This window comes from Prionailurus bengalensis, chromosome B1, assembly GCF_016509475.1.
Source record: "Prionailurus bengalensis isolate Pbe53 chromosome B1, Fcat_Pben_1.1_paternal_pri, whole genome shotgun sequence".
NCBI classification, from domain to species: Eukaryota; Metazoa; Chordata; class Mammalia; order Carnivora; family Felidae; genus Prionailurus; species Prionailurus bengalensis.
This window is the reverse complement of record NC_057344.1, coordinates 110,673,338-110,690,231: the sequence shown is the minus strand read 5'-3', so window position 1 is coordinate 110,690,231 and position 16,894 is coordinate 110,673,338. Positions and strand designations below refer to the sequence as shown.

Here is a 16,894-nt window from a genome sequence, read left to right as displayed (position 1 = left end):
AGCTTACTTAGTAGTAAGCAGACAAAAATTTCACACAAAAGACACAGGTACCTGTTGAAACAACAGACACGCATACATGTGCTTTTATCTTCCCTTCCAAGGTCACCAGGACCAAGGAAGATGTTGTTTCTGGCCACACTGAAAAAACACAGGATGGCCTGATTAACCCATGATCTGTGTCTCTTATGAATCTTGGATGTGATTTCTTTCAGACATGACCTGGAAGCGATCTATGCTACCACAGGCAATAGTGGAGGTCCTAACTAGTTACTCCACTTCTGCATCCCATTTATGATTTTTCTGTTGTTTGATGAACAAGATGATTGTCTTCCGGTGGGCAGTATCTTCTTAGATAATTTGAAAAGAAAGTCCTAAAATTAATTACTAGAAATCATTGACTTCTATAATATGTCCAGTGGCTAGTCTTGATTAAAGAGATATGGAAGCAGTTGGTTTTCATGATTTATAATTACATTTATTCCCCATTCCATTCCAGAAATCAGGCAAACACATAACTTAAAATGATTTAAAATATGATAGCTAATTTGTGCTGTTATCAAATATTTGGACAAGTGACTTCCTTTTTTGGATGATCAGTACTATGGTTGCTCTCCTGTCATAGACAACCTTTGGCCATTCTGTTTTTGACCTTCTATAGATCAACAGGATGAGCAGGAACGGATCGAGGAAAGGCTGGCTTATATTGCTGATCACCTTGGCTTCAGCTGGACAGGTAAAATGAGTGTGACACACTTTTTCACCAAAATTTGCTTCACTTAAATAACAGTGGCATCAGCCATGTGTTGTTAACAATGAACAAGTTGTGTGTTTTGTTTCTTTCCTTGAGGAAGACCATGTGGAATAGTGAAAAGAACAATAAACTATGAACTAGAAAATCCAGGCTCTGCATTAACTCACTGTGTGAACCAGGGCAGGCCTTTTATTATCTCTGGATATTTAGAAAAATAATACTTTCTTTTTTGTTTATTTCAAGTTTTTATTTAAATTCTAGTTAACATATAGTGTAATATTGGTTTCAAGAGTAGAACTTAGTGATTAATCGTTTACATACAACACCCAGTGTTCATCACAAGTGCCCTCCTTAATGCTCATCGTCCATTTAGCCCATCCCCTCAGCCACCTCCCCTCCAGCAACCTTCAGTTCTCTAGAGTTAAGAGTCTCTTATGGTTTGCTTCCCTCTCTTTTTTTCTTCCCCTTCTCCTACGCTCATCTGTTTTGTTCCTTAAATTCTACATATGAGTGAAATCGTATGGTATTCGTCTTTCTCTGACAGACTTGTTTTGCTTAGTATAGTACACTCTAGCTCCATCCATGCCCTTGCAAATGGTATACACACACCACAACTTTATCCATTCATCAGTCGATGGACATGTCGACTCGTTCCATAATTTGCCTATTGTTGCTAATGCTGTTGTAAACATCAGGGTGCACGTGCTCCTTTGAATCAGCATTTTTGTATCCTTTGGATAAATACCTAATAGTGCAATTGCTGGGTCATAGGGTACTTCTATTTGTAACTTTTTGAGGAACTTCCATATCGTTTTCCAGAGTGGCTGCACCAGTTTGCATTCTCACCAACAGTGTAAGAGGGTTCTCCTTTCTCCACATTCTCCTCAACATCTGTTATTTCCTGTGTTATTAATTTTAGCCATTCTGACAGATGGGAAGTTTAAATTTGTATTTCTTTGATAATAAGTGACGTTGAGCATCTTTTCATGTGTCTGTTAGCCGTCTGTGTGTCTTCTTTGGAAAAATGTCTAGTCATGTCCTCTGCCCATTTCTTAACTGGATTATTTGTTTTTTGGGTGTTGAGTTTGATAAGTTCTTTATAGATTTTGGATACTAATGCTTTATCAGATATTTCATTTGCAAATATCTTCTCCCATTCTGTAGCTTGCCTCTTAGTTTTGTTGATTGTTTCCTTTGCTGTGCAGAAATGATGAAGTCCCAATAATTCATTGAAAAATAGAACTTTAAATTAGGAGATTTGATAATATGCTACATGTCACCATCCTCCTTTGTTAGCTATGGATACCTAAACTTTGGGGAGATGACTGTGTTTCAAAATCATTGTGAGATGTAATTGTCATAAAATTTGGTTGGAGATGTAACCCAGGGCTCCCTATTTTAGATACCTTATATTAGATATCTCCATTGTGAACAGTACTAAAATTTGCTTTGGATGCCTGTTGAAATGCATATGAGTAAGATATTAACTAATTTTCTGAGAGATTAGGATATTTAAACATAAAAGCTATAATGTATGTTAAATAATTTTTTAAAGGAAGGTGAATTATGACATCAGTATGATGCATAGAATTCCGTAAAACCTTTAACAAAGGTAATTGATAACAAAACAGAAAGAATAGTCATGTCCTCACTTTTAAACATTTTAAAGCAATTGTTAATAATAATCATATTTATTTAATTGAGCGATTTAGGGAAAGGAAGGACATCAAAATATCCATGATTGACAAATAGGTAACATTCAGAATTACTTAGTTTGTTTTTTAAATAAGTGTGTTTGTGTATAAAGTGTAGTATCTGCATACTTGTTGAAAATTCAAGCCCCACAACTATACAGAATGGTATAAAATGAAAAGTAAGTAAGTTTTTCACACCTACATCTGGTCTTCTAACACCATGCCTCAAAAGTAACTGCTTACACTTTCTCATGTATTCCAAAAAATATACAATACCCACATCTATGTCTGTTATTTAAAAGTAAGCACAATTTTCCCCAGTAATATTCCTTGTAAATATTCCATCAGGGTAGACATATCTATTCATTCTTTGAAATGGCTATTTAATTTTTACTGTATGGAAGTATCATACTTTTACCAGTGGCCTTTATTGCTGGATATTTAGGTTGTTTCCTGTTAATGACAAATATCCTAGTGCATTGGTGTATTTTCATGAGTATCTCTACAGGGCACATTACTAGAAGTAGAATTGAATATCTGGATAAAGGGTATGTATATTTTTAATTTTGAAAGATATCGGCAAGCTGCCCTCCAAAGAAGACACTCATTTACACTCACTCACTCATACCACAATGTGTAAGTGTCCAAATACAGTGTTAGTGGTAGACTTTAAAGGAAAAATTTGTGGCTTTTCCCCTAGGTCAGTTAATGCTTCCCAAACCTTTTATTCATGTGACATCCAATCAAAGGAGTTTAGCCAACCACCATAATATAACCAGAGCCAGTATTTACCCAAGTATCCAGAAATAGGATTTATAGTACTTAAAACATTGCCTAATGATGATTAAAAGTGAGAAACAGTCTATAACTCCTATTTTTAGTAATTTATTTTTCATTATCTTGGTTAAGAGTATAGGCCTGTATGAATGGTCTCTTCTGCATTTTGGAATTAATTGAGCCTGAATTATACATATTTGTATCAACAGTTGTCTCAAACTTAGTGATTCCACAATGAAAGTTATCGATTCTATATCCAGTTTTATTTTTTTTTTAATTTTTTTTCAACGTTTTTTTTTTTTAATTTTTATTTTTGGGACAGAGAGAGACCGAGCATGAATGGGGGAGGGGCAGAGAGAGAGGGAGACACAGAATCGGAAACAGGCTCCAGGCTCTGAGCCATCAGCCCAGAGCCTGACGCGGGGCTCGAACTCCCGGACCACGAGATCATGACCTGGCTGAAGTCGGACGCTTAACCGACTGCGCCACCCAGGCGCCCCATATATCCAGTTTTAATAAAATCCACAATTAGTGCTAGAAGAACAAAGACCTATTGAGAGTCACTTCTAATACATAGGGGAGAAAATGAACCCTATTACAGCAATACAAAGAATACATCACTTACAAAATCACAAGGCAAGGTGTTAGAGACTCGAATGTTGAAGTTACTGTATTTAGAGTAATATTTTCTTGTCTAGAATTAGCAAGAGAACTGGATTTCACTGAGGAGCAAATTCATCAAATTCGAATTGAGAATCCTAACTCCCTCCAAGACCAGAGTCATGCGCTATTGAAGTACTGGCTGGAAAGGGATGGGAAACATGCTACCGGTAGGTGGGAAACTGTATGTAAAAAGCATTAGGGCTAAAGGTTGGGGTATATGTCTTATTCAACAAACCCTCTCTTGCAAATTCAGTAAAATAATAACAAATGCCATCAATCTGAAGTGCTACTGTAAGCAAATGAGAACAAGCTATGATATTTCTAAAATACACATGTTGCATAAAAATTCTTATATTCCCATGAACAATGTCAGCGGAAACACTGGCTGCTAACAGGAACATTTTGAAAGTCCTAAAATTTTCTAAATATTGAGACTGGACGCAGTTACTTTATTTGTCATTGTTTTATTGGTAGTATATTACCTTTACTCCTAAATAACTTACATGACAGAAAGATGTCAGGTAGATATTCTTTATAATGATTTATGTATAATATTCTGACCACATCAAATAAAATGAGAAGTGATAAAGACCATTACTTCCTCTCATTCTTCAGCTAAATTTGCTAATTCCTCTAACGCCTCTCTGAAGATCTACCTACAGACCTCCCTTATAAACATCCAGTCTACATTTATCTTTCCTTCTCTTACCATTCTCCTAGGTAGGATTGCCAGATTTTGCAAATAAAAATAAAGGGCTTCCAGTTAAATTTCAAAGAGTCCACAGATAATTTTTTTAGTATAAGTATACCCCCTGCAGTATTTGGGATATACTTATATTAAATTTTTTTTAATCTGAAATTCAAATTTGACAGGATATCCTATATATTATCTGGCAACTCTACTTTTAGGGCTTTTGCCTATGCTTTCCCCCACTATTTTATGCATACCTCCTTTCTATTTGCTTTTTTTTTTTTTACAAAGACCTTTAGTTGGGCTTTGTTTCCTGTACAGATATAAAAATTTTAGTCAGGCAACTAAATGAAAGAGATTTTCAAAAGAGTACCCCTGAGATATTATAAATGTTTTTCTGTTTTTTTTCTCTAATATCCCAGATACAAGTCTCATTGAATGTCTCACCAAGATCAACCGAATGGATATTGTTCATCTCATGGAGGCCAGCACAGAGCCTCTCCAGGAGCGCATCAGTCATAGCTATGCAGAAATTGAACAGACAATTGCACTGGATCATAGTGAAGGTCAAACAATCTGTGTGTGTGTGGGTGTGTGGTGTATGTATGACTAATTCAGGTGACTGGAACAAATCTTCCTTCTTTTTTTAAAGGGTGGTCTGGGGACTCCGGTGATCACATATTTTTCTCATTTTATAGGTACCTTCATACTGCTCATTCTTTGTTATTTCACCTTTGTTCCAACCATTTTGGACTGCTATAACACAATGCCATAAACTGGGTGGCTTAAATAAGAGAAATTTATTTCTCACAGTTCTAGAGAGTAGAAGTCAGAGATCAGGATGACAGCACAGATAGGTTCTGGTGAGGACCCTTCTTTGGGTTGCAGATGGTTGCCTTCTTGCTGTGTCCTCACCTGGGGGAAAGAGAACTAACTAGTTCTCTGGTGTCTTCTTATAAGGGCACAAGTCCCAGTCATGAAGGCTCTACCCTCATGATCTAAGTACCTCCTAAAGGCATCACCTCTAAATATTATCACATTGGGATTAGGGTTTCATCAGATGATTTTAAGGGGATGCAAATACTCCGTTCATAACAACACGGATGACCTATCCAATGCCCTTTCCTCGAATCCTTGGTGGTACTTCTTATACTTGTGTCTTACTCTAGCTACCCATTCCTGTGCTCACAACCAAGACTATATCATTACCACTGACTATATTACTTCTGGGTCCTGATTTGAAGCATTCCACTTACTTCTTCTTTTGCTTCGATACTGGTGATTCTTCAAACCCACTGGGACCTCCAGCCATTGGCCCTACCACCTTTTCAGTACTAAAGTTTCTCTGATCCATTCTCCTTTATTTGCATGCTCATTATCTTCTCTCCTTCCCTCTCTGTCTCTCTTTCCCTCTCTCTCTCTTTCTGTCTCTCTTGCTCTCTCTCTCTTTCTGTCTCTCTCACACCTCTATTTTATACCTTCTCTTCTTCTTTCAAGCCTCCGACATTTCTCTTCTCCTTTTTTAAAGCTAATGACCAAGCTTCGTATTTCTTAGAAAAAAAAAGAATAGTCCTAAGCGAATGTCCATATTCTTTCACCACAAACTCTACCAATCTAAGTGCATCTCAATGTCTGTACTCTACTTCCCTTCTGTATGAAATGTCTTTGCTTTGCTAAAACCATTATCTCTTCTGTTGTACTGGATCTCCTCTCTTTTTATCCAATTAAGGACGTCACTCCTTCAGTTATCCACTGTGGCTTCCTACAACTAGATCATGCTCAAGAGCATTAAAACATGCTTTAATAGAGCCCATTCTTTATTTTTTTAATATGAAATTTATTGTCAGATTGGTTTCCATACAACACCCAGTGCTCATCCCCTCATGCCCTCTTCAATGCCCATCACCCACCCTCCCCTCCCTCCCACCCATCAACCCTCAGTTTGTTCTCAGTTTGGGCTCCTTCCCTCTCTAACCTTATTTTTTTTTCCTTCCCCTTCCCCATGGTCTTCTGTTAAGTTTCTCATAAGTTTCACATAAGAGTGAAAACATATGGTATCTGTTTTTCTCTGTATGACTTATTTCACTTAGCATAACATTCTCCAGTTCCATCCGTGTTGCTACAAAAGGCCATATTTCCTTCTTTCTCGTTGCCACATAGTATTCCTTTGTGTATATAAACCACAATTTCTTTATCCATTCATCAGTTGATGGACATTTAAGTAGAGCCCATTCTTTAAAAACAAAACAAAACAACTCCTTCACCCTATATGCCTTCTTGTATGATTGTTCTGTTTCTCCATTCATTTTATAGAAAATCTCTTCAAAAGAATAGTGTATATTCCCTATATCTACTTCCTGTCTTCCTGTTCTCTAGAACTGTCTCTAGAATCCGTGACAGTCATTTTTTGAGTCATCACCACTCAACAAAAAGCAATCTTATAAAATTCACTAATGATTTCCTCATTGCCAAATACAGCGAATAATTTTTCAGTCTTCATCTTATTTACTCCTTAGTAATATTTGACAAAAAATTAATATTTTTAAAAAACATTTTCTTCATTCACTTTCCACGATACCCTCCCTTCATGTTTTTTTTTCTTTTGCTTATTTTTCTGGTTATTTTTACACAATTCCTTTCTGTAGCTTCTTTTCATAGATTTAAATGACGGTGTGTGTTACTATCCAGTGAAAGTTTGTCCTATCTCCTGTCTCTCTCCTTCTTTTTATATAAATCCCAGACACCTGGCCTCCTTGACGTTCCCTGGGCACCCTATGCATTTTGGGGCTTTGGAGCTCTGCTACTTTCTGTTTCCTCCACTCTGGAGCATTCTTCCCTCAGAGCATCAAATACCTACCTATTCAGGCCTCTGCTCACAATCAATCTCCCCAAAGGACCCTTTCCTGACAATTCTATCTAAAATACTAGCCCTATTTACTCTTTACCATGGTTTCCTTTTCTCCTAAAATTTATCATAAATATATATCTGCAGAAATAAAAGTTCAGTGAGGACTTTTTCTACCTTGTTCACTGCTATATCTCTAACGTCTAAACAGCACCTACTACATAGTTGATAATATATATATCTGTTGAGTGAATAAATAAGTAGATGAATGTCAGTCATACCTCTGCTAAAGTTTTCAGTGACTCCTCATTGTCCTGGGTATGATAATATTCCTTAGCATGGCATGAGAGACCCGCCACAAAAAAGGGTACTAACCTCAAGTGTTGTTAATACAAGTTAATACTTGTGAAACACCTAGAACAGTGCCTAACACATAATATTTAGAATGTATTAGCTATTATTAATTATTATTAAACTCTAATCCTTCTTCCCACTTACATTCTATGCCTCAGTAGCAGTTATCATTAGGTCTCCTTAAAATGTCACACCCTCTGCATTTCCCTTCCTAATTCTTTAACCCTGAGTTGGGTGCTCCTGCATTTATTGACTGGCACTGTGGCCCAGTCACTCTGCATTTCAATAGATTCTTACTTGCCTGAGCTTCAATAGATGATCTGTATCTTGAAGGCAGACACAGTTATCTCATTCAGCTTTGTAACCATGGATCTATCACAGGATGTGGCACATTAATAGTTACCGAGTAAATACCCATTTAATATAAGTGAGCTTCAGTTAATATTTCATTTAAATTGTTTCTCCCTGTAGGGTTCTCAGTACTTCAAGAGGAGCTATGCAGTGCACAGCACAAGCAGAAAGAGGAGCAAGCTGCTTCTAAAGAAAGCGAGTCCTGTGATCACCCTCCCATTGTCTCAGAGGAAGACATTTCTGTCGGTTATTCTACTTTTCAGGATTGCATCCCCAAAACTGAGGGGGACAGCTCAGCAACAGAGCTCTTTCCCCAAACTCACAAGGAGCAAGTTCAACAGGATTTCTCAGGGAAAATGCAAGACCTGCCTGAAGAGTCATCTCTTGAATGTCAGCAGGAGTACTTGTGAGTTTCAAAAGAAAGCCTGTCCAATGTAATTCCAAGAAATAAGCCAGTATGGCAAGAGTGCCAGGCATGTGCAACCGTAAATTGTTTTCAGATGGTTTTCAAATAAGCCCACCAGTAACAAGTGCCAGAACTACAGGAAAAAGAGCGAAAGATTTGAGACCTAATTATGGCAGCATTGTATGGTAGATCTGCTTGAAACAACTTCCGGTTCTATGACCTTGGGCAAGCCCCAAGCCCTTTTTGGTTTCTGTTTCCACATCTCTAAGTTATAAGAATATATACCTTATTCATCTCATAGGGTGACAGGTCAAGGATATGCCTGTGAAAGCATTGTTTAAACTGTAAGATTTCATGAAGACCTCATGCTTATTGCTTATAAGACTGTTGCACTTGACTTCTCTGCAGTGCTCTGATATGTGCCAGTTGTCCCATGGCTAGTTCACAGTATGAACAGGGATGCTGTAGGCGAAGCAGCCCTCAGTGTATGTCACCAAAGCATTGGGGTGGCTGACAATAAAAATAGAAACGCAACACAAATTATTCACACAGAATGAAAGACCATCAGAATAAAGTGGGATAAGTTCAGAGTGGAAATACAGAGAAGTCTTCTGGAGACTTTCTGGCTAAAGGAAGCTATAGAACAGTCAGCTCAGAACTCAGGTACTGGGCTTCATAGAAGCAAATGAGAAAGAGAATTGTTTAAATGATGCTTGTTATATCTAGAGAAGGAAAACAGATGATGTGAAAGGCAAGTGTGTCCCCAGACCTGAAATCTGAGAATAGTGTGTCAGGAGATTACACCAGTAAGCGAGTTTTCTGCTGGGGTCACTGGAGCTTGAGAAGAGGGTGAAATGGGTAATAAAATCCTCTTTCTTCCACTGAGCCACCGCCTACCAACTACCTTTAGATTTTAGGGGAGAGAAGAAAGAAGAAAGAAAGAAAAATAAAAAGATGGGAAGCAAAGAGGGAATATCAGAGACGCATTTGGGCACTTAGTATCTACAGAGTGACAGAAATTTGTAATAAGAAGTTTAAAAGCGGGAAAAGAATTTTCGTATTTAAAATTGAGATTATAGGGGCGCCTGGGTGGCGCAGTCGGTTAAGCGTCCGACTTCAGCCAGGTCACGATCTCGCGGTCCGTGAGTTCGAGCCCCGCGTCGGGCTCTGGGCTGATGGCTCAGAGCCTGGAGCCTGTTTCCGATTCTGTGTCTCCCTCTCTCTCTGCCCCTCCCCCGTTCATGCTCTGTCTCTCTCTGTCCCAAAAATAAATAAACGTTGAAAAAAAAAATTAAAAAAAAAATAAATAAATAAAATTGAGATTATAAAGATTGCATTGGAGTAACTCCAAATTAAATCAGAAGAAAAAGTTTTAACTAGGTCTTTCCATCAAGTAATAATTTTCCAGAAGTATAATAAGAATCTCTCTATATTTGCAATTATGATAACCATATTAACATGGGGTTTATATATGTTTAAAAAAATTTCCCAAACTTTGATTCTTGCTTCAGAAGCCTTATTATCTACAGATCTTTGTTATATAAACCTCCTCAAATCTTCAAGATAACCTTGAGTTATCAAAGAAAAGATGAAATTATAATTTATATACTTTGTAGAGATTAAGAAATGGTAATACATTTTAGAATAATTTTTCTCTTTAGAATAGATCCATCCCAGCCAATACTAGATCAAGGAGCTGTAACTTTCTTACATATGATTTTTATTCAAATTTCATTTCTCGGCCACATATACAAAACTTATTTTGACTTGTCATGGACCATGAAGACAAGTTCCATCTTTCGTTCCAATTGCCTTGCTTCAGCAAAAGGGGAAATGCAAATGCTCTCATGGTGTAACACGGCTTTTCCATTTCAGTGTGACAACCCCAGGGACGGAAGTGTCAGAGACTCAAAAGCCTACGGCTATATCTGGCTCTCAAAGCAAGACACCTGAGGAAATCAGTACCCCTCCTGAGGAGGAGAGGCCACACCTCCAGACTCCAGCATCTAGTGAGCAGGGCGACTCTCCCATCGTACAGGAACCCGAAGAGCCCCCAGAACATAAGGAGGAGAGTTCTCAGAAAACTAGCCTTGTGATAGTGGAGTCTGCTGATGACCAGCCACAGGCCCTTGAAAGATTCGATGACGATGCAGCTTTCCATAAGGTAAGGATCTCCTCTCTTTCCTTGCCCACAGGCAGCAAAGCTACAAATCTTCCCCAGTTTCCATTTCTCTGATGGTTTATTTTTTCTCTGAAAAAAAATCGATCTGGACCCTGGAAACCCCTCAATCCCCTTTAAAACTTGGGAACCAGGGAATCTAGGGAAAAAAAAAGACACAGTTCTAATTCTTGCTACCTGAGCATGAGCCTTAATTTTACAATTGGTAAACCCTTTTGCTAAGGAAAATGAACCCTGGAGTGAAACAGTATGCCTGATGTAGCTTTTCAGAGTTGCTAACCATGGGCACGAAGACTAGTGAGGGGAATTAACAGGGCCCCCAGTAAGTGCCAGGCATGGAAACTTGTGGGAGCCAGACTCTGGTTACATCTGTCTGTGCTGTCAGGTGATGAACACGCAGACTGTGGATATCAGGTGGGGTTTTCCTCCCCCCCCCCCAAATTTTCCTCACTAAAGGAAGGATTATTTCCAAAATAGGTCTCCTTATACCTATTTTAAGAATGACTTTGAAAAAGGACAGTGTACCTCAACTTATCATGGTTCAGAATGTCAGAATAAGGAGCAGAAACTTACTTAAGTGTTTCCTTTGTCATTAAGGGAGCTTTGATGTTGCAAAGAGGGGTCTCCGGAGACCATCTAAGAAATTAATTTAAACGGTGTATTCTGAATCATTCCCGTGCCTCAGTGTTCACCGGCGGTGTTTAAGCCCTCCTCAGAGGAATGAATCTCAGGGAAGAGGGGAGCAAGAATCTGCATTTTAAATAACTCTCTGGATGATTGTCATGCACAAAAAAGTGTGAGAATCTGTTTGGATTAAACTTAATATCTATTAAATTATATATTTGTCCTTTTAGAATTCAAAAGCATTTTTTTTATGTCACCGTGTTTTTAAAGCATTAATATAGGTCTCAGTAGTAAAGAATGAGGTATAGAAAAGAACTGAAAGGTTTTGAAGAAAAGCATGATACAACATATCTGTGGGCTTAAGTCCTACATTTATTTTTGTTCACTATGAGGGTGACATCTGCTAGCAGGATTTATCTAAGATCATAACTAAAATTAGGGGAGTTTCAGGCAAATGAGAACTGTGTCCCAGTTTTGGTAGTTATCTTAAATAATGAATTCATCCCGTGAATGGATTTTTATTTTAAGTGTACCTTTGCACAGAATTACTCATCTCCCAAATTCTCAGCTTAAATGAATTCTGGTAAAAATGTTTCAAAGATGCTATCAGGGCTTAGGAGTTACTAAATTTAGCCTAAGAATCCATTGGCTAATTGAAGTATAGATTTCAAACAATTATCTGTATAATTCATTTATTTTTTCTATGCATATAAATAAATTTTGATAAGTCATTCTGTATTCCACTTTCTATGGGCCTGTTCCATTTATTCTTGGTGAATATCCAGTTGTCTCTGTGATGCTTCCTATTTTGACCCTTAATTCTCATGACCCTAACTTGAGGATCTAACTTCAGTCACTTTTCTTGCTGATCATCTTTCTAGGCAGCAGATTCCAGAATGTATTTAAAGTATAATTTGGTTTCGATTTTACATGTTTTCCTTTAGCAGAAAAGCATATAGAAATATGTCAGATATTTTAAAATATGTTGAAAAAATATCATTGAGTTTTCTTTAAAAAAAAAAAAAGTAGTATCCTGTTAGGAAAGAGTAATTCAATGGAACGCTCCCGAGATATGTCCTAATCTAAAATTGTGTTCTTAGCTCCATCTTTGACTCTGGGCCAGACCCATAAAATCAGACTGGCCTGTGCATCTTAACTTCTCTGCAAAATGAGTCTAATATTATTCATAGCCTGCCTTGTTTGTTGCCAGGGAGATACTCAACTGGCTAGATAAGAGCTGCAGGAAATTTTGACTTTTTGCAGAAAGTTCTGCTACAAGCATAAGTTATTTCTATACCTGTGGGTTAATCATTCTAAGCCTAAGCCTGAGTGTTGAGTATTGATGGCTTACAAGTGTTGTGTGTCTGTGTGTGTGTGTGTGTGTGTGTTGCTTAAGTTTTGTGTTTACATTTGGTTATTTATCAGGAGTTTAAGTCCAAGAAGTAATGTGGACAAGTTGCTCGTTTCTTCTGATAGATTCTGACAGATGGGCACTCAGCTTTCAGAATTCCAGAATTGTTTTCATTCATTGAACAAAAAAGTATTCTTACCAAAGTGTGAGACAGACACACACTTGTTTGCTGTGCTGGCTTTTCTAGCACAGCCTCCATGAATAAAACTTTCAGAAAACCGTGTGAACTAAAGCAGAAACCAGTAGTGAAGACATTCCTTAGCGTGTTAAACAAAACGATGCTTCCATGCTTCCACCAGGAGCTAACAGAGGAATTAGGTGAGCTGGAGGCCAGCTCAGATGAGGAGGCGATGGTAACTACCAGGGTTGTCCGCCGACGAGTGATTATTCAGGTACCAGCTGTTACGTTCCTGCACGTCTGGGACACTTCTGTCCCCGTAACCCTCAGAGAGTGATGCTAGCCATGGAGCCACGAGGGCTTGGCATGCTCCTTAGGTAGTGCATGGCCATTCAAAAGCAGACCCCTTCACTTAACTCTCCTCAGTTTTGTTCGTTAAAAAAAAAAAAACAAAAAACAAAACAAAAAAAAAACAACCTGCAGTGGTGATGACATTGGCAGCCCACTTCCAAGAGAGCGAACAGCAAGAGAGAGACCGCTTCTTCAGTTCCACCCACCTCACCTTGCTTGTCTGTTTTTGTTGGTGTGTTTGTTTTACGCCTAACTTTGGTCCACTTCTCCTAAGCATGTTACTTCCCACCTTTTTTTTTTTTCTTTAAAACACACTACTCGACAGGATTTGGCATCTCAGCAGTGCTTCTCAGTAGCTCCCTTCATTTTCTAACATTATAAGCACTTGGGAGTAGTTTCTCAGAATTGATGCCCGACACTGAAGTGACCGTTTTCTCTCAACTGTTTAGGGAGATGATATGCCTGACATACCCCCAGAAACAGTCACAGAAGAAGAATACATTGATGAGCATGGACACACTGTGGTAAAGAAGGTATTGTCCTAACATGGCTGATCTCAAAGCCTCCTGTTTAAAACTTATCGGTACCCCGGTACTGTCACTCAAACACAAGATACATGAATAAAATATCTTTCAGGTCACTAGGAAAATCATTAGGAGGTACGTAGCCTCTGATGGCACAGAGAAAGAAGAGGTTACAATGCAGGGAATGGCACAGGGACCCATCAGCATTGAGGAAGGAGATGGCTATTCCAAAGTCATGAAGCGCATTGTATTAAAGAGTGACACTGAACAGTCAGAGGTAAGATCATCTGATTCTCCAACCTGATTTTATGGAGAGGTCTAAAACAGAGTCAGAAGAGGTGGACACGATTGTCCATACTGGCCCCATTGCTCCCACTTATATGGCACTCTGCTTTCGGTTGCATATTCACATGTTTCTTCATGATTTTGTGGAATTTTAAACTAACCTTCAAGGACATTTGTAGCCATTATACTCATTGTCTCTGTTTGGTCCTTCTTATGTATTTATTTTTTTAAGTTCATTTATTTATGTTGAGAGAGAGAGAGAGAGAGAGAGTGAGCGAGCAGGGGAGGGGCGGGGGGGGGGTGTAGAGAGAGAATCCCAAGCAGGCCCTGCACTGTCAGCACAGAGCCGGATGCAGGGCTTGATCTCACAACCCTGAGATCAGGACTTGAGCTGAAATCAAGGGTCGGACGCTCGACCAACTGAGCCACCCAGGTGCCCCTGGTCCTTCTTATTTCTATTTTCTGTTTAATTCATGGCTGAGTACATAAAACAGAAATCCAAAACTGAAATTTTAAAGGACCAGAATTCCATTTGCTGGCAAGCTGTATGTCATGAAAAGACCTTGTAAAATTGTGTTGTAATGCTTGTGCCCGGGCAGCATAGCAGTCTCCTGTAGGGCACTGGAGATAAATATTTGATATTTAAACTTCTGCATTTCAGTCACTAAAGCCAGGATCCAGAAACTCCTTGATTTATAGTTTTACTTCTTTCTGTTCTACTTCCCTCTCTGAGGAACGTTTACTCCCTTTGACATATCATTGGTGACACACTCACTGTTTTGCATTCATTCACATCCTCAGAAGTTTATTATCGCACCCACAGTTTCTCTAGAAATCTACTTTTTCAATTTCTCATATCTTTGAGAGTTCCTCTTTTGGGGTTTAATTTTATCTTCATAAAATCAAAACCATTTAAACATGGGGGACAAGAGAGTTCATGCGCAGGTTGTCATGTCGCTGAGGAATCAGTTTCTTATTCATAATACTTCCTGACAGATTTTCATTCAGCTGATTAATGAGTGGTGGGTTTGGTGCTGTGTGTATAGAGTCATTATATAGGCATTACCGGTTGATTATAGGCTTTTTTCTTTCTTTTAGTACCTGCTTCTCTTTTCCAAAATACTATTTTCCAGAAGGCCTGTGTATACCATTTTAAGGTTTTGGGGTTTTGTTTGTTTGTTTGTTTTTACATAGAAAAATCCATCACTGTTACATTTTGGCAGTCAGAAACTGTGTTATCATGTGTCCTTCATTCATTAGGTAACTTTGTCTGAGCCCAGCATTTTGTCCAGTACCTCACAATTTCAGGCTGAACCAGTGGAAGGCCGTAGAGTCAGCAAAGTTGTTAAAACAACTATGGTACATGGAGAAAGGATGGAGAAACATCTGGGTGATTCTAGTTTAGCCACTGATCTTCCTTCAGCCAAAGATGACTTTGAAGAGGTATAGAAGCATTATCACTTTTGTGTTTTTGTGTTGTGTGTTTTGTGCTTGCTTTGTGTTTAAAAATAAAATGATTTACCATTATGTCATTCCATATATGTATTCATGGAAGGGTGCAGAATAATTCAAGAGAGTAGAGTTGCTGTTTGAATAACTTGTACAGTGAGGTAACGTTTTCTCAACTTGTGGTATCCACAAAGCGACAAGTTCCGTGTCATCTTAAATGCTTTTAAAAGTCTAGATGACCAGGATTCGCTTCAACTGAATCAGAATCAGAATCTCTGGAGTTAGGTCACGATTGTACATCTTGTTTACATGCTCCAGAAGTGACTTTAATTCTTTAATTAGTAAGAGAAAGAAAGAAAAAGAAAGAAAGAAAGAAAGAAAGAAAGAAAGAAAGAAAGAAAGAAAGAAAGAAAGAAGAAGAAAGGAAGGAAGAAAGAAAGAAAAGAAAGAAAGAAAGAAAGAAAGAAAGAAAGAAAGAAAGAAAGAAAGAAAGAAAGAAAGAAAGATTGTGAATTACCTCTAGTAGCTAATGCTCTCAAATATTTCCAAAGATAGGCATTAATGAAAACTCTGATTTATTTTAAACCTAGATATAAAACAAGCATTTATAATTATTTAAGTTCTGATTTTCAGTAATTAGGAAATGGGTCCATAGGGACAGATCCACAAACCCTTACTAGGATTAAAAAGATCCCAAAATTCTGAAAACCAATACAAATTTTGTAGGTTAATAGCAAGCTAACTTGGCAGCAAAACTTAATGTGAGCTGATATGGAGTTATAATGACATGGAGAGTCTTTTGGTCCTACCTAGACTGAATATTCATATGTTTTGCTGTGGATATATTTATGCGTTTGATTAGTAGATGCTGTCCCTGCCCCATCAGAGGTATTCAAATATACAGCATATATATCATACTACCTTTCTAAAATCCAAAAGGGAAAATATTCCGAATTCTGAGATACATCTGGCCCCAGGGGTTTTCACTAAGGGATTGTAGGGCATATGCAAACATCTACAAAACATTTTTTTGCTATTGAGACATTTTGAAGTTAAATGTTATATGTGCATTCTCTTCTACACCCACAATGTGCATTGAGATTATATATGGGAATGCATTGGGATATGAAAAGCATACCTTATTTAAATACTTTTAAGGACAGTATTTTGACCTTGTATAACCAAAAGGTGAATTATGTGAGTTGCACGCTTTGGGCTTTATTCATTTGCTGCTTGTTTTTGCCTCTGATCATTATATTCATCATTAGAGTCTCCACCGGAGAAAGAGGGGGGATGAGGTGTGGAGGAAATTAAAAGTCGATTGGTACAGATGCTATTTACCAACATTTATGAGTAGTACAATACATCTCCCTCACAAATGGGAGAGATGTAAATAAAACTCAGTATTTACATTTGTTCCT

General features: G+C 38.0%; 1 protein-coding gene across 50 annotated transcripts in view; it reads left to right on the top strand.

Annotated features, from left to right (window-relative positions):
• ANK2 (ankyrin 2) overlaps positions 1–16,894 on the top strand; it is a 671,502-nt gene that overhangs the window by 648,913 nt on the left and 5,695 nt on the right. For 32 of the 50 annotated variants that reach the window (XM_043569982.1, XM_043570029.1, XM_043570010.1 and 29 more), the window contains 9 exons: positions 659–733; positions 3,921–4,052; positions 4,999–5,142; positions 8,247–8,532; positions 10,408–10,696; positions 13,046–13,138; positions 13,665–13,748; positions 13,852–14,016; positions 15,285–15,467. In XM_043569982.1, the coding sequence (XP_043425917.1) occupies positions 659–733; positions 3,921–4,052; positions 4,999–5,142; positions 8,247–8,532; positions 10,408–10,696; positions 13,046–13,138; positions 13,665–13,748; positions 13,852–14,016; positions 15,285–15,467 (1,451 nt within the window). The remainder of the gene's footprint in view (positions 1–658; positions 734–3,920; positions 4,053–4,998; positions 5,143–8,246; positions 8,533–10,407; positions 10,697–13,045; positions 13,139–13,664; positions 13,749–13,851; positions 14,017–15,284; positions 15,468–16,894) is intronic. The other 18 variants (XM_043570198.1, XM_043570015.1, XM_043570183.1 and 15 more) reach the window with 5 other exon arrangements.